Source organism: Ambystoma mexicanum, chromosome 1p (assembly GCF_040938575.1).
Source record: "Ambystoma mexicanum isolate Mex_15411 chromosome 1p, UKY_AmexF1_1, whole genome shotgun sequence".
Taxonomy (NCBI): domain Eukaryota; kingdom Metazoa; phylum Chordata; class Amphibia; order Caudata; family Ambystomatidae; genus Ambystoma; species Ambystoma mexicanum.
In genome coordinates this window covers 967,480,042-967,502,839 of record NC_090921.1, presented here as the reverse complement: position 1 = coordinate 967,502,839, position 22,798 = coordinate 967,480,042, and the positions used below count along the sequence as shown (strand labels likewise).

The window sequence follows — 22,798 nt, the reverse complement described above, 5'->3', positions numbered from 1 at the left end:
TCGGAAACCAAACTGTTCTATGTGGTATGGACAGTCAGACGGATCGCACTGACCCCCTCCCTTCACCGGGAAGAAAACGTATTTCTTCCAATTGATCTTTAGACCGCTAAATTCCCCGTATTGGACAAGCATCCGGGTCACCACGGGGCAGGTTCGGACCGGTTCTCCCAGGTAAATCAGGAGGTCGTCCGCGTATAGGGATATCCGGTCTTCGTGTCCCTCTGGCAATCTGAATCCCATCCAGGATGTGCTCTGGCGAAGCCATATGGCCAACGGCTCTATCGCGAGAGCGAAGAGAAGGGGGGAAAAGGGTCACCCCTGCCTTGTACCCCTGCCCAGTCGGAAAGAGCGAGAGGTCCACCCATTCACCCTGACCTCCGCCCGGATATTTGTGTACAGCAGTTTCACCCATCCCAGGAACCCCTCCCCGAAGCTCATGCGTGCCATGATTTCCCAGAGACCATCCCAAAGGACCGAGTCGAAGGCCTTCTCAAAGTCGATCGCTAGAAGAGCAAGCGGGTTGTTAATGGTGGGAGCCCTCTCTAGCGCCAAGTGAAGTCGACGCAGATTCATACGGCTCGATTTGTGTGGCATAAAGCCACATTGATCCGGGTGTATTAGGGCATCAGCCACCGGTTGTAACCTGTTGGCTAGGAGTTTGGCGAGGACCTTAGCCTCGCCATTGATTAGTGAGATTGGCCTATAGGAGGCGCGCTGCTCCTGGGGCTTATCAGATTTAGGGATGACCACAATGGTGGCCTTACAGAGGTCCTGCGGGAGGGTGCCCTGTTCCCGGGCTGTCAAGAACATTTTATGGAGGGAAGATATAATGTTGCCCTCCCCCAGCTTCTGCCAGGTTTCGGCTGGGAACCCATTCGGGCCCAGTGTTTTCCCGGTCTGCAGTTGGGCTAGTGCTTCGGCTACCTCGGTCTGCGAGAGGGCTGCCATCTCAGCGTCGGATGTGCACCTTTCACCCCGTGAGGTGACAATCTCATGAACGCAGCGTTGGCCCTCATCCCTTTTCTCCAGCCAAGTTAGCATTCTGCCGGCTTTTTCCCCATGTTCATAGATTCTGGCTCGAGAGTCCCAATGGGCTTGTTTAGCATTGTCCAATAAGAGGTTTCGGAGCCGCTCAGTGACTCGTTTAAGGGAGAGCTGGGTCTGTGGGGATGGGTGAAGGATGTGTTCGTTCTCGCGTTGGGCCAGTTCGCCCTCGGCTGTTGCTATGTCTTGGAGTCTCTCCCGCCTCCTATTCACTACCCAGGAGATTAAAGCGCCCCGTAATAGACTGTCTTATAGTCCTCCCAGACCACCACCGGGTCCTGTTCTCCGTTGTCATTAAATTCAAAGTACTTGGTGGAGACTTCCGTAAGGTGGTCAACTAGCTCGGGGAAACCCAGGTAGTAATTGTTCAATCGCCAAGTTCTAGGGGGGGGGACCCTGGGTGCGAATTTCCACAAGTAGGGGTGAGTGGTCTGAGATGCCCCGGGGAAGGAAGTCGGCTGCCCGTGCCCTGTAGAGATCTGTGTGTGGGACAAAGAGATAGTCAATCCTGGAGAGGGAGCCATGGGCTCCAGAGTGGAAGGAGAACCCCTTGGTGTCCGGGTGTAACTCTCGCCATACATCACCCAAACCCAAAGCAGATGCAAAGTTAAACAGTTTCGTAGGGGTGTCCGGGTTGCGGTGTCTGAGATGTGTACGGTCAGTGGTATTGCACATGACATCATTAAAATCTCCCCCCAGAAACAGCCTATCAGGTTGGTGTTTACCTATGAGGGCAGTCAAATTCTCCAGTTCCTGCCCCAGTCCGGGTGGGGAGTACACTGAAGCAAAAGCGACCCTCTCCTCCCAAAGCGTTCCCAGGATCAGCACATAGCGACCCCTACGGTCTTGTTCCAGGCTTTGGACGGCAAAAGGAATGCGCTTGTGTACAAGAATGAGAGTACCTCTGGATCCCATTGTGTATCCCGCATGGAAGGCAGCCCTCTAGTTTGTGCGTTGGAAATTAGCACAGTTTGATCCCGCTAGGTGTTTTTCGGATAGCAGAGCCACGTCGGGGGAGTGTCTGCTGAGTAATTGCTTAATCAAGCGCCTTTGGATCGCGGAGCCCATCCCATTTACATACCAGGTGAGCACCTTAAAAGACTTGGGGCGCTCAGTCGGGATCGACTGAGGTTGTATGGATGCCATCCAAGAATCGAGATAGAGGATTGGGCGGGTGATTCACGAGGAGGGTGTCCCCGTCAATGGTGATGTATTGCGGTGCTTGCCCGGAGTAAATAGTATTGTACTGTCTGGACCATCTGTGGCCTCGTCTTACCATGAACCTCAACAAACCTTGGAGTCTGCAGTGACGCATTGCTCCCAGGGTAACAAAAAACTCCCTATAACTTTCCCTTCCCTCCCCCGCCCCATACTCCACCCCAACACGAAGTACCTGTAGCCCCAATATCGCTGACACTCAAAAAAGGTAGGGTGTCAACCTTGCGAACCCTCGTTTAGGTTAAAACTAAAGAAATTAGGGGGGCCCCCGTAGCCTTCTCCCAGGTGCGATGGAGGTACGCCACCACACCTGGGCTTACAACAGTTTCGTAGCACCACCCAGCATAGTCAGTAGTAATATTTCGGTCTTACACCCACTTGTGGGATTAGACCCCTCTGCGGGGGGCCCACCAGAGTCAGTCCCCGGCCGCCGCCGGTTGGTTCGGTGAGGGTGGCTGGTCCAGCTCCGGAGGGTGGCGCGCCAGTGGCCTGGGATTTCTGTCCCTGTTGGTTCGAGGTGCCGACCAGTCTCCCTCGATATGCTGCTCTGCCCAGCGCCAGGCCTTTGTGATAGATTTTCAGCTGAGCCGGGAAGAGCAGGCTGTATTTGACTCCCATCGCTTGCAACTGTCTTTTAAGTTTTTCAAAGGATTGCCGTGCTTTCTGGACCTCCCGCGTGTAATCCGGGAAAAAGGCTACCTTGGAGCCGTTAAAGATGATTGTGCCTTTGGTTCGTGCGAGGTGCAACAGCGTGTCTCAGTCTCGATAGTTCAATAATCTTGCTATCACCGTTTACGGGGGAGCACCAGGCACTGGTCTACTGGTGGGCATTCGGTGTGCCCTCTCTATAGAAAAGAATCTGGAAAAGGGTTGCTGGTCGAACAGGTCCATCAGCCACTGCTCCAAGAAGAGCTCCTTACAGGGGCCTTCAGCCTTCTCGGGAATACCTAGAATCCGAATGTTATTGCGCCTGGACCTGCCCTCTCCTTCTTCGACTCTGGTTTCCAGAGTTTTGAGTTTGGCGGTGACCCCTTGAAGCTGTTGTTGTATCGCCTGCAACCTGTCCTCCATGTTGGAAATACGCTGTTCCGCCTCACCCGTTCGTGCTGACAGTTTCTGCAAGTCGTGTCGGAGGAGGGACACATCCAGGCTGATTCCGTCCATCTTATGCTCCATCGATGTGCGGGAGTCTGCTATAACCGCCATAACGTCCCTCAAGGAGAGTCCGGGTGCCGAGTCCTCCTCTACCGACGGCAACGGTTGGGAGTCGGGGGGTTGCGATGGAGGGATTGTGTACTGTTCGATTCTGTTTTGCATGGTGGGCCGTCTAGCTTTGTCTTTCCCCATGTCCGTCGCCGGGCACTCACCTCTGTGTACGGGTCTTCGTCGCGGCGACCAGCTGGCCGCGCCCGTCTCTCCTCGTCCGGGCGGAGCGGCTCAGAGTCCGGCAAACCGATTCCTCCAGCCGGGGTCTCACGGGGCCTCGCCTTTACTCCCGGCCCCCGCCAGTTCTCCGGAGCTCCAAGGATGATGACTCAGATGACTCAGGCTGGCAACCACCACGGGGTGTGTGGATGGTCTGGTCACCGCTCAAAGCGCGCCCAGCGCTCCGGCGGCCATCTTGGTTCGTCATCGGGCCTCACCGGGGTCTCAATCCCGGGCTCCCACCTCTGCAACCCTGGTGCATTTCAGGCTGGAATTCGCCCCAGATGCGCCCTGGGGTATCACGCACCGGAGAGCGTATTTTGGGGGCCACCAGATGGTCTTAAGTAGTCGTTTATAACAGGTTGTTAGGCCGCGGCAGCGGGAGCTCCAGAGGCACACGTCTACTGCATTGCGCAGTTGGCCACACCCCCGCCATAAACCATTTTTGAAGTGAGACATGAAATGGAAGAATGGGATCCTTCTGTGGCCCTTTATCAAGAATGTCCGTCAGGTCGTCTTGCTCAAATGGTGGAGCCGCCTGCCCCATCCCAGAAAATCTATAACTCTGGTCATAAGGTGCCTAAAAGAGGCATCAGCATGGTCTGCCGGGTCTGGCTGGCCAAACTCAAGTTCCAGTGATGTCATCACTAGCAGTTTGAAGATTCTCATACAAATCTTTTAACCTGGACTGAGGCTTTCTGGGGCATTAGGTGAGCCAAACACGAACCCAAATGGTGAGTGTTGTTGTCTGATGGCTCGTACTCCTCATAAATGGAGGATAAAGACTTGAAAAAATCCTTTTTTGGCAAAGGCTTGTAGAATTTTTCAACTTGTTATGAAGCTGTCGAAGGGTTAGTGGGCAAAAGCGTCAATGGCTTCGACCTCGATGGCGCATGTTACTTCAACACTAACAGAGACTAGGCCCTCAATGCCGATGACGTTGCTGGTCTCGATGCCGATGGCGTTGACGGTCTCGACACTAATGGCATCAACATTATCGAATTTGGTGCCGATGGAGCCCTCGAAGGGTTAATCCTCGACTCGATTGTTTGCCCGTGTCAAGACCTCGGGGGATCTCGAGGGGTCTCAGGCCTACGTCACGGGCTTGAGGGCGCATGGGATTTAGTCTGATCTTTGTTGGCTTTCGATGGCACGACAGGAGCATGGTCTCTTTCTTTCTCTTTCGAGCGGGTCAGGGCCTCCTTCTCAAAAATGTTAAGCATTTCCTGTCTGAATACTTCCCACTTGGTTGAAGTGGAGGATTTGGTTGGGCAGGCGATGATACTCTCTGGAGAAGAATCAGATGAAGATGAAGAAGGGGATCTATAGTACCTTTTCTTTGCCTTGTTAAAAGAGGATGAGGAATGATGCGACCCGCTCATGGAGCGAGAACGCTTTCTTGATCTCTTCCTTCAAGGAGAGTCACCTCTCGACTCGTCAGACGACATTTTCTTCAACAGAGTCATTGATGGGGATTTAGTATGGGACCTACCCGCCGCTAATTTCCCTTTACGCTCTTTCAGAGCCTTACCAGTCATCGACTGATAAGACTTATAGTTTGCTGTCCTATGCTCCACACCAAGGAACCCCAGACACACACGATGAGGATCGGTGAGGGACATATTGGAGACGCAGTCATGGCATTTTTTTAACCAGTCTTCGGGGTGGATGGTGTAGAAGACAAGGCCATTGACCTCGAGTAACAAAGATTTTCTCACAAAAAACTGAAGCGCGCTGTATTTCTCAAAGCGTTAGCTATTGCGGAAAAATGGAACTGAAGCTAACACGTGCTGCACATGCTATATATACCGACCTCAACTCCGAGATGGAAGCCCTCGAGGGACATTGAGCTGACCACATAGTCGTGCAGAACCCTGTGCCAAAAAAAAAATCCAAAGCAGTAGAAGCTGGAAGATATAAAATGAGAAATACATGGGAGGACACAATCCATTTCAAATATCCTTCTGCAAGAACAAACCGTTTCACATACATGAAGAGAGGGCTGATAGGATCACCTCTGGCCATATGCTATATTTAATGTAAACATTCCATGCTAGATATCACGAACAAACAGTTTCAGATACATGAAGAGAGAGCTGATAGGATCACCTGGCCTAAGTACTACATATATAGCCTCATCACGAGTTTGGCGTAACCCTTAAATCCGGCGGTAGCGCTGTTACCGCCGGATTTAAGGGACTGCCAAATCAGGGCTTTGGTGGATTTCTCCCCAGCTCTGAGTTGGGGGGAAATCCGCCGAAAATTCACACTCATACCCCTGACGGGAAATACGCCGGCGGTATGAGCGCGAAATTTCCTCATTGAGCCCAATGGGGAATGGGGCATTCCCGAATGGGCACAATGGGGAATGGGTATTTCCAAATCCGCCAAACCCGTGATCCGGCGCTAATAGTGCCAGTGGGTTTGGCGGTAGGGCAGATAGCACCAGCGCTATTAGCGCCGACGTTACTGCCCAACTCGTGATGAGGCCCATAGTCTAAATATTACATGCTAGATGTATCATTCTATACAACAAACTGTTTCCTGTGCATGAAGAAAGGGCTGAGACCATCGACCCACCTCAACATTGCCCGCATCCCAAACATTGGATGGAATGCCGGGAGAGGCTAGGGAGAGCATGGATGCCAGGCTCCGTTTTGAAAGCAGAAAGACAGGCACAGGACAACCCCCCTTCCTCTCCCAAGATGGTATCAGGCCGACTGCAAAAAGGTTGGTTTCACAAAATGTGGACGCACACTTCCTCAGTGTATGGCAGCAAACACAGGTGGGCTGTGGCTGGGCATGCCATACCTATCATCTATGCTAGTGCGTTTATTTTACCATGGGCAGAAGAGATTGCGTCTACACGTACAAGTACAAGAAAAATACAGTTAGCTGCGCCATTGATGAGCAGTTGTCTCTGGTTACATGTTCAATCTTTCACGGTTGTTGTAATGTTTGCTAGGTTTTACACGGATGTTATGATCTTTGCTGAGTAGATATTTTAAGAGAAAAGCAGGAATGTAAGCAATTTGTATCGAGGCTGGCTTACAGTGCTGTCCGCTGATAGGTCATGGCTGCCACAATGCGGGACTCGATGCCTATGTCCATGGGCGAGACAGCTCCTCTGGAATCCTGCAGCAGCCTCCTCTGTCGGCCTCTCGCCTTCACGCGCACCAAGAAGTCTTTCAGGCCTGCGCTGAAGTGCTCGTCCTCTTCACTGGAAGCAGATGACAAAAAACATGTCATGCGAAATGCCCGCCCACGTTTCAAAACATACGTTAGCAAGTTTTGCTGACAACGCCTCACATTTAGAAAAATGGAAATGGACAAAAGAATTCTAAAGTTATGATTATACTGCTGGCTCAGGGTGATGCAACACGCCTCGGAGGACTTGCCTCTGCAATGGCCGACTGGGCCAACTAAAGCGATCTGGTAGAACAGTATTGCACTGCTGCCAGAAATCAGCTGCAACCAACCGCAAAATCCAAGCCGAAGAATACCAAAAAGCGTGGTAGAGACAAACTCGAGCATATGACACTGATCCCATTACCCAGTAACTGCCCTTCCCCTCCATCACCTTCCACGACAGTGAGGTCTCCTTACCTTACAACAGAAGGTTCCAAAGACCTCTTCTCCCACAACCTGCTTCCCAGGACACTCATTCCCTCTTCTCTCCCTTACCGTTTCACTTACCTTTCACAGAACCCCTGGTTTGTTTTGGGGGTGTGTTGCTAATGCTAATGAACTGCAATTTCGGGATCATGTGCCCTGAAAATGAAATTCCTAAAAAAAAAAATCTGTGCAATCAGCCTCATTACGAGTTTGGTAGACTTCGACAGTAATACCACGGAGATACCACCAAACGGTATTACTGTTACTTCCACTTAATCTGGCGGTATTACCACTGGCAGTATTACCACTGGATTACAAGTGGCGGTAGGCAGTGTTAGACCCCATTAATTGGAGTCCGTAGGACTCCATGGGGATTTCAGCAGTATTTCCACCAGTGGTATTACCACCTGCAGGAATGCCGTCGATTTACCAATTATTGGACGGTAAGGCAGAGGAATTACCTCCAGCATTCTGTTTGAGGTTTTTCCTCTGCCTTCCCTCCAAATCTGTAGTTTGGTGGTGTGGTAATGTGTTAGTAATGCAGTGGTAACAAATTTACCACTGCATTACCACCATTTTTTACCACACTGCCAAACTCGTAATGAGGCCCAATGACAGCATCAATCCCATTCAGGCTTTCACTATAAAGAAAGTTCTCCTGGTCCTGCACAATCAACTTAAAGCAGACTTTGTCTGATGGCCTATCAAAATTAACTTTGCTCTAGTTTGTAATTTGATGGCAGGGACCTGGTAAGTTTGCACTCAGGCATAGCCAGGTCCCCACCGGCAAATTTTTGTCATTTGAAACGTGGAGTGCAAAAGTACCTACAGAGCCGTGTAAAGTGAGTAAAAGCTGCTTGCTGCGCTCACATGACAGACAGTTTTTACTTTTTATTGTGAGCACCGTTAGCCATGCTCGCATGGCAGGCAGCATTTACAATGGATCCCTATGGGGTCCGCCGGCTTTGTGCATGTGCATAAAGCCGGCAGACCATTTAGTGATCTCTCCAGCATTTGCGCTGACATAAAACTCCATGCCGGCGCAAATGCTGGAGCGAAGAGGAAAAAAGGTGGTGGAAACTCAAGCTGCGTTCAGCCCCTCCTCTCTGCCAAAAAACAAAATAACAATAATTGTTCGGAGATCATTTAACAGTAGGTATTCCTATGTATCTGCTCAGTCTTTCCATTAATGGACAATAGGGTTGTACAATAAAAGGAAATGCCCACACTCAGGATCCGCGCCACACGCCCCATCGACTGAAGTACCCAGTTAGACAGAGGGAAGTCTGTGAATTTAACAGTCACACCCTTGACAGCAACAATGCCGCTGTAGCAGACTAACGTCTTACAAATATGAAATGACTATCTAGAAGGTAACACTGACGGCCCCCTAGACTCCACGTCCTCTGTGCACACAGGGCGCACACTGAATTTGCCGCAGTTCCACGCAAGGAGGTTGGCTGTGTTTTGGAAACACCACCTGTTTGGTGGCATCATCTTAACTTTCCGTGCTACGTCATTAGAGCACCATGCATACCAGGCTGTGATGAACCTATACCACAATTCTTGTCCTGATGAAGGCTGTTAAACTTGGAGCTACCCAAATACAATAGGCCCAAATACTACTGTGTCGACTCACTTTGTCTCAGTATGCCAATTAGGCAGAAAATACTTCATGTTTAACTGTATTGTTCCACTTTACCCTCTTGGAAATAGAAGGTTGTGTACGTTGCAATTCACTAGATGATTGAAAAGTGTACCAATTGCTTTAGCATATTTTTTTGTTTTTTGTTATAAATGTGTTAGGTTCACTATGTTTTTATGGTATGTTATGTTCATTAATTTGTCTGAATGAATACACAAAAATTGCTTTTTGTATTTGAAACACAATTGAATGGTCAGTTTGTTTTTTACTGTGGTTCTGTCCGGGATCACCGTGACCATATGTTTCAAGTACCAACTGGTTAGGATCTATACTGGAATAAAATACCAATAACATTGGTATGGAGTTCTAATTTTATATTTCATTTAAACGGCCTAAATAGAAACAATTTCTAGCATGATAATTATTTCTGTTTTTTGCATTGTCACTCAGCACGGCAAACTGTACTGTATACGGTTTGGGTGTATGGAAATATGGGATTTATAAAGCGCAAACCTAACTAGGAAGCAATGGAGCCCTGCTGAGTGGGGATGCTCCCAAGGAGTTAAACGCAGGTTGCAGGACTAGCAGCAGAGCAGGGATGTTATCTACTGTCCTACAGTGTAGGCACACAATGCCATCCCTAAATCGGTACTCAGGCTGTAGTCAGGAACTGTGCTGTGTTAAAGCTTATACATGCTTATATGATCATTGTAGTCAGAGCATTGATAGTGTAGAAAAACTGGAGCAACATTGAAGACAATGGAATCAGCATTGTGAGCAGAGTTCAAACATCTCTGCCACTTTCTTTGTGTTTCTTTTCAATGGAAATAGTTATGACATAAAGTGGACTAGAACTAAAACACACCATTTGACTGAAATGTGTGCAACTGTTTTTTACACAGACTGGCGGATTAAAAAACAAAAGAAGTAATAGTAAGCAGCCATAGGAGCTGTGTTTGAATCCCTCTGCCTGTGCTCTACATTTTTGTCCTAGGTCCTTGAACACAAAATGACCAAGTGCCAAGAAGTTGTGATTGTGTTTTGCCACTGTTCAACACTGCAGGCACCAATTACATATTGTGGCAACAGACATCCCCCTGGATGCTTTGGTTACTCTACACATTCTCTTGAGCCCCTCATTGCATGTGTATGCAACCAAAAGGAACATTTGAACAACAAAAGTAAAACAGGTAAACAACGAACAGTAAAAAGGCATTGGGCCCTCTAGGGCCAGATGAAAGGGCAATCTCTCATTCTCTCAGTGACAGATCCCCTCCTCTACCAAAAGCACAGGCCATATTATTAATTATCTTTATTAATCAGCAGAATAGAAAAATACAATAACAAACAGAATAATGTTCAAAATCATAGATGCTTGTTGGCTGAGTTGTACCAAATAGCATGGCTAAAATATAATCAAGCACTTAAGAACCTCATAGGGTTTGCTTTTGCGTTATGTTTAGGAAATGGACCAGTCCTTTCTAAATCTGCAGCTCAGTTCAGTTGTGGAGACTTCATCAACTATTCATAAAATGCTTTTCATAAATGCAGTCAGGGATGTAATGGCGCTCGGCGGCCTATGCTGATTCACTGCCATGATGTGAAGCTTCTATACGCTTGTAAGTGCTTCCCAGCCACAGCTTTCGTAGTGGAGAGGATAGAGACTCGACTATTGACAAAAGGCAGCGGATGAGAGAGCGGGGTTCTAATATCTTGGACAGGGCTCTAGATTGTAACGTTTTATTTTTTTAAATAAAGTGTTATAATCTAAAATGGTCTACAGTTAAAACACACTATTTTCCTGATTTTAATACCATGCAGGGAAGCAATTGCTGTATCCTTCGGATGCAAAGCAAACTTCAACTGGGGAAGGGTAACTAAAGTTGAGTGCTCTCTCTGAATGTGTACCTATGCTCAATGCAGAGCAGTGCATCTGGTAGTTTTGGTGGGGGAGTTTTAAGGGCTTCTCCGTGCAGTATAGATTTGTTGTTCCCTGGACATATAAATATCCACATCGACGACCCATTGCACGAAGCTAGGGCATTCCGGAACCCCCCCCCATTTCTTTGCAATGTTATGCTTCATCAGGCCAGTTGTTGTAGTTACTTACCCATGGTAACGTTCTTTCGACTGGATGTTCCTTCCACGTATTCCTCATTTTATGATATCTCCATATCCAGCTTTAGCTGCTTTGGAGTTTTTTTTCCAGCAGGGGCCGCTGCGCGACAATGCCTGTTGACTCGATGTCCCTCGAGGGCCTCTGTCTTGGTGTCGATGTCATCAATGGTATATAGCGCGCACTGCAACCGTTGGCTACAGTTCCGTTTTTACGTGTATTGGTTTATACGACGCCAGACAGCTACTCACCTTCAAAGAGCGTAAACTGCAATGACATGGAAATTTTACTGCGGGGTCGGCTGGGAGAGGTGATGAGGAATACTTGGGAGGAACATCCAGTCAAAAGAACGTTACCATGGGTAAGTAACTTGTTCTTCGAATGGATTGTGTCCTCCCACGTATTCCTCATTTTATGATAGACTACCAAAGAAGTATTTGCATCTTTGGAGGAGGGAGTCAGAATTTACAGTTTCCAATTAGAATTTAGGAGTTACTTATTGTTCTATATGTACAGAATATCGCACTGCTTTCCCAAAAACACCTTCCCGGCCTGATGAAGAGTCCAGACTATAATGCTTGGTGAAAGTGTGTACTGAGGACCATGTTGCAGCCGCACACATATCCTGAATTGGTACTCCCCTCTGTAAGGCAGAGGAAGTAGCCATGTCCCTGTTCGAATGTGCTTTGAGACCCTCGGGAGGATCTTTGCCAGCTAATCTGTAGCACTCCGAGATTCCTAGGATGATCCGCCAAGATAAAGTTTGTTTTTACACCGCCATACCCAACTCATGGCCTGCGTAACCAACACAAAGTTGGTCGTCTTGTCTTAATTTAGACATTCTGGAAATGTAGAAGCTAAGTGCACATTTTGGGTCAAGCCTGAGTATCCTCTCCTCTTCCTTTCCAGGATGAGGTGGGGGATAGAACGAAGGTAGAATCATTTTTGGAGTTAAATGAAAGTCAGGCACCATTTGTGGAAGAAAGGTAGGTTTAAGCTTAAGGACCACTCTATCCCTAAAGAAGACTGTGTAAGGAGGCTTGCAGGACAAGACTTGATATTCACTCACAAATATCTGTTCTACGCTTAATTTCTCCCACCTGCTCTATTCCTCGCCTACTAACACACTGCCCTTCAGTAGTAACTCAGGTGCCTATGGCCGCAATTGTTTGGATGTACTCAGCAAAATGCACATGCCTAACTCCTGTTTGATTGTTGAATATTGTGAATGACAGTCGCATCTAGCCTGCCTGTACTTAGCCATTTTAAATTGTATTCCAACAACTGAAATTGCGCCTAGCCTGACAGTCGCATCTAGCCTGCCTGTACTTAGCCATTTTTTATTGTATTCCAACAACTGAAATTGCACCTAGCCTGATAGTCACATTTAGCCTGCCTGTACTTAGCCATTTTAAATTGTATTCCAACAACTGAAATTGCACCTAGCCTGACAGTCGCATCTAGCCTGCCTGTACTTAGCCATTCTAAATTGCATTCTGACAACTGAAATTGCACCTAGCCTGCCTCTACTCAGCCACTCAGCATGTACACCTTGGGTCTCGCTTACAGGTCATCTTGGCTACCACTGTATATTACCTTCTCCATCATACTAGGAGCACAAACACTTAGGTTGACCACCAAAGCTAACACTTTGAGTCTCTGCGCCACATCCTATCCCACCCATCTCACCTACCCCATCATGCTTGACACACAACAACCTAATACAGGACTTAAAATAAACCAATATCAATATAGTACCACTATACAAAGGCCATGTAATACTGTAGAAAGAACCCTAAGATTACGCGCTCGCCTGTCCAAACTGCATGAGCCACCAGCTAAGAAAGTTGAACTACTAAATCTCCAAAAAAACAGTTACCCTTGAAGGTTACTGCAGAACCCACCAGGAAACATTCCAATCCCAATAGACCTATACTAAACCGCACCAAACAGACCGCTAAAGATAGTCATAATACTACCTGCCTTAACTTAGAAAGCCACAAACCTTATCTCAAAGGAGCGCTTATAAACGCCAGGTCTCTAGTCCCACACACAACAGAGATATCAGATATCATTCTTACAAATGACCTAGACTTCCTGGCCATCTCAGAATCCTGGCTACATGATGCGGCAGGCCCTGCCCTATCATTAGCAGTCCCGGACAACTATACAATTCTACGAGCGGATAGACATACCTCCCGAGATGGAGGCCTAGCAATCATAGCTAAAATCAGCCTAGACATGAGAATTATCACAACCACCACTATGAATTCCTGTGAATGCCTCACGGTCAAAAAAGCCATCGCTAACTCCCAAACTCTAAACATCATCCTTATCTACAGACCACCAGGTCCTATTGGAACCTTCGCTGAGGACATCTCGACATCCCTGTCCAATAACCTAAAGAATACATCCCAAACAATAGCGCTAGGAGTCTTTAATCTAGGCTATAATGACACTAAGGATATCCAATCTACAGCGATTGCCCTGACCCTGAAAGAGCTGGGATTCTCCCAGAAAGTTAAATTACCCACCCGCAATAAAGGTCATATCCTTGATTGGGTAGCAGAACATAATTGCGAAGTAAATATCACGGATTCCGTATCTCAGATCTGGACTGACCACCACCTGCTATTATTCACAGTGACGACCAACACTGCTACTGCCCAGTCCTCACTTGCCCCACCCTTGCCCACGAGGAACAAAAAACTCATGACAGCTGAAAATCTGATGCCCGTCATAATACCTAAATTGAACTCACTACCAGACATTATGGACCCTAATCTGTTAGTTGAACAGTATAATGAAGCTATGTACTCAGCCCTCGACCACATAGCTCCGCTCAAACTAAGAAATAGCAAACCGAAAAAACACCTCAACTCATGGTTCACGCCTCATCTAAAAAATCTCAGGCTGACCAAAAGAAAACTTGAAACCATTTGGAGACTCTCCCCATCAATCGAAAATAAACTCAACCTCTCCAAAGCCTCTTCCCAATACAAGAAAGAAATACTATTAGCCAAACAGGAAACTTATAATACTAGAATATCTAAATCGAAATCTAGTGTCAGAGAACTGTTCAGCATTCTGAAAGAATTGGAAACTCCCGTTGTACCTCAAGAAAACTGCACCAAGGACAAAAAAAGGTGCTCCAGTATACAATTTGCCTTAACAAATAAAGTAGCTAATTTACAAACTAAAATTGCTCTCAAGAAGGTATCCCTAACGCCTCACATCCCTCAGAGCTTAGCGCCACCACCACAGCCTAATCAAGAAGCCCGATTCTGCTTTTCTAAGGTATCGACCATTGAGGTAGAAAAGGTCATTCTGGGACTTAAACCGTCCAACTGCAAAGGCGACCAATGCCCAGCACAACTTATCAAGGATGCTGCGAGAGAACTATCGCCATTTATAACCAAACTTATCAATTCCTCCTTTACCACAGGCACAGTACCGAATAACCTAAAAGAGTCTTGGGTACTGCCACTATTAAAAAAACAAACCCTCGACCCTGCCATTCACACAAACTTCAGGCCCATCACGACTGTGCCCTTTCTTCTAAAAATTCTAGACGAAGTGGCTTACATGCAAATACAAAACGTCCTAGAATCCAACTACCTACTCGGAACCCGCCAATCAGGATTCCGCCCGCAACATGGGACTGAGACAGCTCTAATAGATCTTAAGGCCCAAATAGACAAATGCAGAGATAATGGCCAAGCAGCCCTATTCCTCCTTCTGGACCTATCAGCGGCATTCGACTTAGTTGACCACACGGTCCTATGTAGCCACCTCGACTCTGCAGCCCACTTCTCAAAAGAGGCTATAACATGGATCAAGTCATTTCTGAGTAACCGGACTATGAGAGTCTTCCCTCCATCAGCCTCAGCAGATCCAATCCCTATAACATGCGGTGTACCACAAGGATCTTGTGTGTCACCCACCCTCTACAATGTTTTCATGAAGCCCCTCTTTGATGAAATGGATCATCTGGGTATCGCCTACACCAACTACGCAGACGATACCCAGATCCTCCTCCCGCTCTCAGGTGTTTACGCCAAGGATCTGGCCCTAGTGTACAGAATCTATAGCATCGTTCAGGCATGGATGGCCACACACGGCCTATGCCTGAACGATTATAAAACCGAGCTTATCATCCTAGGCACCCCAACCTATATATCCAAACTCAGCCCTGATTATGCCAACTTCATTATTGATGGGAACAACATAAAAGTAGCTAACAAAGTGAAAACTCTAGGATTCTACCTAGACGCCACCATGAACTTTACCAAACAAGTTAACTCTCTAGCCTCTGCTACAGCATACACATGCAAACTTATCAGAGCGAGTAAACAATTCCTCTCCACAGACAGCTGCATTACACTTGCCAGAGCCCTTATACTATCGAAATTGGATTATTGTAACGGACTCTACATTGGGGCAAATAAACAGACCATCCACAAAATTCAAGTCCTCCAGAACAATGCCTTGAGAGCAGCACTCAAGATTAACAGAAATTAGCATATATCCTCTATAAGAAGAGAACACAAATGGCTCTCCACCTTTGATAAAATTCAACTCAAGATCGCCTCCCTCACCCACAAATGCCTCAGCAATAAAGCTCCACCCTGCCTCATGGACAGGTTATGTAAAAGAACCTCCTCCAGACCAACAAGAACAGCTAACGCAAACTGCCTCCAAGTTCTGCACTTCAAACTCTCCACTATAGGAGGACATAGCTTCCCAGTCAAGGCTGCGCAGTTATGGAACTCCCTCCCCCACGACATCAGAGAACCTCAGCCCTTCGCCAATTTCAGACAGAACCTAACTAGGTGGCTGAGAGCCAATGACATCTAACTACTCTAACCTGCATGACCCTTTAAATGCTCCTCTCTTGACTCCCACTCCCTGCTCCTGGAGCCTACTTACCATGCGATTGAAGCTCCGTGCGCAGCACATCACTCTGACATTGGTGACCTGATATGTCACACTGTACATAACTGTATATTACTACCCTATGACTATGCAGGAAACATGTATCCTGTTATCCTTTGTTCCTTGACCCTGACCTTACCTTGTACATACCTGCCTATTGTAACATTGTTGATGTCTGTATTTTTCCTACTTATCGTGTACTTGTAACTAAGTTGAGCATATCCTTGGCTGTTTGCGCCCTGATGCCCCAGGGTATGGCGCGCCATATAAATAATAAACTAAACTAAACTAAACTAAACTCACCCTATAAGAGCCAATAAAAGGATGGTCTTTAAGGTTAGCAATCTTAAAGGACAGGAGTGGATAGGCTCAAATGGAGCACACATTAGGAATTCCAGAACTAGGTTGAGATCCCAAACCGGACCTTGAAAAGGGACTGGAGGAAAAACATTTGTCAATCCTTTCAAAAACTGTATAACCAATCAAAATTTGAAGAAAGATACCTCTTCAGAGGAGCGACTGAAAATAGATAGCACTGCTAGATACCATTTAATTGTACCAACCTGGAGCCCGAGATTGGCCAGGTGTAGTAAGAATGATAACACCATAGGTGTACTGCATCTAAAAGGATCCACATTTTTATCCTTCCACCAGCTGCAGAATGTGTTCCAACGGCAGCGTTATAAGGATTTTGTTCCTGGCCTTATGGATGAAAGCAAAATCTCCATTACCTCATCTTGGAGGTCCCAATCCTTTTATTCCAACCTCTCAGAAACCATGCTTGAAGGTTGAGTGTCTTGACCTCTGGATGGAGAACCTGACTCTCCTCTCACGAGAGAAGGTCCTCTCTTTGTGGAAGACGTATTGGAGGACAGATGGGCATGTCCAGAAGTTCCAGGTACCATGTCCTCCTGGCCCAATCTGGGACAATTAGGATCATGGATTTCCCAAACTTTCTCAACCTCCTGATCATGTTAAGAATGATAGGGAAAGGAGGAGACACGTACAGGAGTGGAAACTCCCAGTCCACTACGAACGCGTCATCTAGAGCTCCTGGAGCAGTACAGTTCGCACAACTGATTGACACCTGTCGCAAACAGATCCACTTAAGGGGTTCCCCCGAAGGGTGAAGATCTCTTGAAGGACTTCCTGAGCTAGTTCCCACTTGTGGCAGACTGTGCTTTGCCTGCTCAGAGCGTCCGCCACTGTGGTATCCTCACTGGCTAGCTGAACTGCCGATAGAGAGATTCCTTTGTAAATTGCCCAGAACCAGAGCTGCATTGCTTCTCTGCACAGTGGTAGCGACCCTAGGCCTCCTTTCTTGTTGAGGTAGTACATCGCCACTATGTTGTCCATCATTATCGGGACATTATTTCCCTGTACAGAGGGCAGAAAGGCCTTCAGCGCTAGTCTGATTACCCTCAGCTCCAAAAGGTTGATGTGTAGTTTGGACTCCGATGGAGACCAACGACCGCTAATTGTCAGATCTTTGGTGTGGGCTCCCACCCTGTGAGTGAGGCACCCATCACTACTGTTATCTCCGGCCATGGTTGCCAAAACCATTCTCCTTTCAAAATTTTGTTCTCGCAGGCCCACTACAGAAGGTCCTGTGCGACTCTGCTCTGAACCTGAAGTAGGTCTGACATCCTGCCCAAGGATTGGGAGCACTGGGTTCTGAGGGCCCATTGAAGGGATCTCATTCTCAGGCGGGCCTCTGGCACCAGGAAAATGCGAAATGCCATGAGGCCGAACAACCTCAAAAAATGGAAGGTCGGAAGATGCTGGGCACTCTGGAATTTGGTGACCATCTGCAGAATGTCTTGAGCCCTCACCTCGGGTGGCAAGGCTTTTCCCAAAGAAGCGTTTAGGACAGCTCTGATGGATTCGAGACTTTGAGATTGTATCATGTTGGACTTGTTGAAGTTGAGGGAGAAGCCTAGTTTGTGAAGGGAGTGACAGGTGGAGCTGAAATGTTCCAGGGCCTGTTCAGGGGAACGTGCCCTGACTGATCAGCCAATCGTCCAGGTAGGGGTAGACGAGAATCCCCCCTCTCCTGAGACTCGCTGCCACCACCGCCATCAACTTGGTGAAAACCCTTGGGGCGGAGGTCAGCCCAAATGGCATAACTCGAAACTGATAATGAGGTCCGCCAACAGCAAACCTCAGGTACTTTCTGTGCCTGTGATGGATTGGTACATTAAAGTAAGCATCCTGAAGGTCCAATGGTACCATCCAGTCCTGAAGCTGGAGGTCCTGACAGATCTGAGAAAGGGTAACAATCTTGAACTTGTCCTTCCTGAGGAACTTGTTCAAGTCTCTTAAATCCAAGATGGGTCTCAATCCTCCGTCCTTCTTAGGGGTGCGAAAGTAAGGGTAGTACCAACCCTTGTTCCTCTCTGCTACAGGTACCGTTCCTATAGCACCTTTCTCCAACAGTGTCAACATTTCCTGCATAAGGAGCGGACCTGGAACTTTGAAAGAGCTGTTCCCCGGTGGATGATCTTGAGGCCTTTTTAGAAAGGGATGGCAGTAACCGTGGGCATCTGTTTCCAATGCCCATGCATCTGAAGTAATACCCCACCATTCTTTCAGATGCTGTGAGAGTCGGCCTTCCACCGGGTTCTTGTGGAGAAAGGCCTCAGAGTTTTTGAGGCAGCTGATGCAGTGGCTGAGGTTAAAGCGCAGCCGTTGCCTGGCCGGTCTTAGCATCTCTTCCCCATCCACCACGGGGCACTGTTGTCTGTCCTTTTTCATTCGACAGTCCTCTCCCTCTTCCAACTGAGGACTAATAGCAAAAGGACCTGCCCCTCCAAGCTGTACCAGTGGGGCAAATGTGTGGTTGTCTGATTGTAGCGTCAATGGACTTGGCTGCTGCTTTGGAGGTCTGCAACTCCTCCAGGCTCTCGTCAGCCTTGCTGCCAAATAAATGTGTACCGTCAAAGGGCATGTTCAGAAGTCTAGATGCACACCTGGAGCAAAACCAGACTTTCTCAACCAGGAAAATCTGCGCATTACAGTGCTAGCCGCCATAGCTCTGCTGATACTGTCAGCAGAGTCAAGACAGTCTGGAGGGATTCACACATTGCATCTTATCCATCCTTGACAATGTTCAAGAAGCTGTCTCGTTCTTCCCCTTCAGGGATATGTTCAGCAGCCAATGTTATGCAATCCCATAAGGTGAAAGTGAACTTGCCCAGTGGGCACATGGCATTTGCCGATTTAAGGGCCATAATCACTGCAGAGCAAACCTTTCTAGCCAAAGCGTCATACCGCTTGTCAGCTCTGTCCGGGGGGAATTTGGGTATGCATTTTATATGGACGTAGAATTGGCAGCCTGAACTACTAAACATTCAGGGGTTGGAAGCTTTGTTAGATAGTAAGGCCTTTTCCATCCCAGATATTCTATGACCCTAGACATCAGCTGTCTGTAAGATCCATCGGCATGGTCTGACAGACCTGGTCCGTCAAACTCTATCTCTGGGGAAGTGTCCAACCCACTTGCAGATTTCAGAGTTTCATGAAGGTCTTTTATTCTTGAGTCCTCTGAATTTAAGGCCTCTGGAACATGTTGTGTCCCATACTGTAACCCAAAGGGACGTGATTCATCCGAAGATGGCTCATCATCCTCATAAATTGAGGAAAGAGACTTTAAAAAGTTTTTCTACGCATTGGGGTGATGGTTTTCGTGACATCCTTCCAAGGTTCAACTATTTGCACCGACAATGACGTCAAAGTCTTTGACGGCATCAACGTCGAGGGCTTCGACAGCTGTGGCGTCAAGGCTAATTTAGGCATTGACCTGGAGTCTTTTGGCGCCATTGGCGTTGATGATTTTGGCTTCGAAAGAGTCTTTTCTCTACTCTGGGGAACCTTCGAGGGCTCCTGAGGAGTTTTCTTCTGGACACTCAGGCCCAAAGGTGCACAGGTTTTATCCTTTGCTTTTTGTCGTGTTTGCCGACATGGGCATGTCTCTTATCTTTCTTCAAGGGGTCGAGGCCACATTCTCGAATACTTTGAGTATTTTAGTCTGAACCTCTCCCACTCAGTCGGTGAGGCCGATTTGGTCGGACATAAGACCAGTTCCAGGGAGGAATTCGATGACGAAGACGGTGATCTGTGGCGCCTTTTCTTTAACCACCGTGAGGATGGTGACGAGTGGTGTGAGCCACTGCATGATCGGGACCTTCTAGCTTTCTTCCGATGAGGGGAGTCATCTCTCGACTCGTCCGAGGATCGCTTTTTTGACGGGGTTGTCAAAGTGGATTTAGGAGACCTACCTGCAGCTAACGTCCCTCTATGGGCTTTCAGGGCTTTTTTTTTTGCTGTCCTCGATAGGCAGGCCCCACACTCCGATGTTAAATGAGTGGATCCTAAGCACCACATTTCTGTCCCACAGTCGTCACATGTTTTGAACTCGATCTCAGAGTCGAAGATGCCGACGACAATGTCATCTTTTTCACTAAATGCTAAAGGTTTCTTGACAAGGATATGGATAAAGGTACCTTCCATACTTCTGCAACATAGACAAATTGGGCTAGTGGCCCAGTGCCAGCAAAAAAAACAACCTTGGGATTGTATATTCTATGAAAGATCTTAAGCTGTATCAGGAAAAGTCTGGAAGAAATAGCTATTTCACGTGGATATTTCATTGCCAACATCCAGTCCTCTGGGTCAATAGACGCCACATACATTTCCCATTTCGCTATAAGACTAGACAGCTCTGGAGATGCAAAGGCAGCTATTGTTTGATACAGCGTAGATGTAACCTTAGTAGAGGCAGGTTCTAAAAGAGCATACTGCTCTAGTGGCGAACATTGTGGCATGTCTGATGGACAAGGAAGGTGCTTTTTTAATGTGTGGGTAATTTGTAGATAGTGATAGTGTTCTGTGTTTGATAAGCCAAATTTGTGTCTCAGTGCAGCAAAAGACACGAGAGTCTTCCCAGTGAGCATATCCCTGAACGTTACAATACCTGCCTCAACCCATTCTGACCACACTGGTAGTTTGTTTACTTATGGCAAGTTACCATTTCTCAATAGGGGGTGTCCCAGAGTTAGTTTGCCATCCCAACCAATATGTCTATAGGCCTCTTTCCATATCTGTGCCATATGCAATGCCAGCATTGGTAGAGGGGATCTCTAGTTAACAAGTGGCATTGTATCTTGCAGCCCCACGACTTCTGCCCGAATACGAGGTAGATCCTGATTCCTGTGTACTACAACATTAATAACCGTCATTTGGCATGCCCAGCAATATGATTTAATGTGCGGTAGTCCAATTTCTCCCTCCCAGATCGACCGCTGTAGAGTGGTAAGAGGGATTTGTGGATGTCCACCTCCCCACAAGCAATCTGTAAGGATGGTTTCGATCCTATGGAATTCTGGGTCTGGAATTCGTAAAAGGGCATTTTGGATAATGTACAGGAAGCGTGGTAATGCAAACATTTTAAAGAGGGCAGCTCTGCCCACTCTGGATAGTGGGAGTGTCTTCCAATTTCGGACATCAGTGGAAAAGCGTTCAATAATCGGTTGTAAATTATGGGTGTGATATCTGGAAAGGTCCGCTTTGGCTATTACGCCCAAGTATCGGAAATGCTCATATTCAATTCGGTATGGGCAGCTCGGGGGGATTGCTTGATCCGTCCCTTGGACTGGAAAGAGTGTGAATTTATCCCAGTTCACTCGTAGACCACTGAATGTTCCATATTCCCTCAGCAATTTTGTGACTATTGGGCAAAAGCGGGCTGGATTACCTTGGTATATTAATAGGTCATCAGCGTATAGGGAGACGTTGGCTTCCTCTCCCCCTGGCCAGCGAAAGTCCACCCACGACGCATCCTGACAGAGCAACACAGCAAGGGGCTCCATGGCAATTGCAAATAACAATGGTGATCGAGGACATCCCTGACGTGTTCCTCTACCCAGCTGAAAGGTTTTAGAGGGCCAACCATTAACTCTAACTTCTGTCAACAGATATTTATACAATAATCAAATCCTGTCCAAGAAGTTCACTTGTGTATAGGCACGTTATAAATGCCATATCATGATATCATATCACTACGAATCCCATCATTTTAATAATTTCCCATATACTGTGCCAATTCGCTGAATCAAATACTTTCTCAAAGTCTATAGCCAACAATGCAAGAGGTTCCTGAAATGCAGGGGCCTGTTCGATCATTAGATGTAATCAACTGATGTTTATGCGGGTTGATTTGTACACCATGAAGCTACATTGGTCTCGATGAATTAGTGATGAGAGTACTGCATATAGTCTATTTGCAAGGACTTTGTCAAGTTTTTTGGTTTCTCTCTTGATTAGTCAGATTGGTCTATAGGATTTACACAGCTCTGGGGGTTTTTCCGGTTTGGGAATGACCACAATGCTGGCTTTACCTAAGTCGAAGGGAAGAATGCCTCATTCCTTACAGCGAATGAACATTTTATGTATAAGAGCCATTATCTTTTTGCCCATTTTTTCCCATGTTTCAATAGGGAACCCATTAGGACCTGGCGTTTTCCCAGAGCGTAGTTGGGCGATGGCAATAGCAATTTCGTTTTCTGTTATGCCAGCGGCTAATTGTGTCTGTTGGGTTTCAGACAGACAGGGAAGTGTGATGTTGTCTAGTATGGTGTTATTTATTGCCAGGATTAGACGTTTATACAGTTTGGGATAATAATCTGCAAAGGCCTCTGTGATTTCGTGGTCTGTTTGAACCATCACATTTTTCTCCATCCCGTCGTTCAAGCCAAGCGAGTCCTTTACCAGCTTTATCACCCGATTCATAGATGCGAGAGTGC

At 47.2% G+C, this 22,798-nt stretch overlaps 1 protein-coding gene across 1 annotated transcript in view; it reads right to left on the bottom strand.

Moving 5' to 3' along the window:
* LOC138582452 (uncharacterized) overlaps window positions 1-22,798 on the bottom strand; it is a 1,938,885-nt gene that overhangs the window by 1,049,056 nt on the left and 867,031 nt on the right. The window contains exon 5 of the mRNA XM_069653763.1: window positions 6,740-6,907. Within this exon, the coding sequence (XP_069509864.1) occupies window positions 6,740-6,907 (168 nt within the window). The remainder of the gene's footprint in view (window positions 1-6,739; window positions 6,908-22,798) is intronic.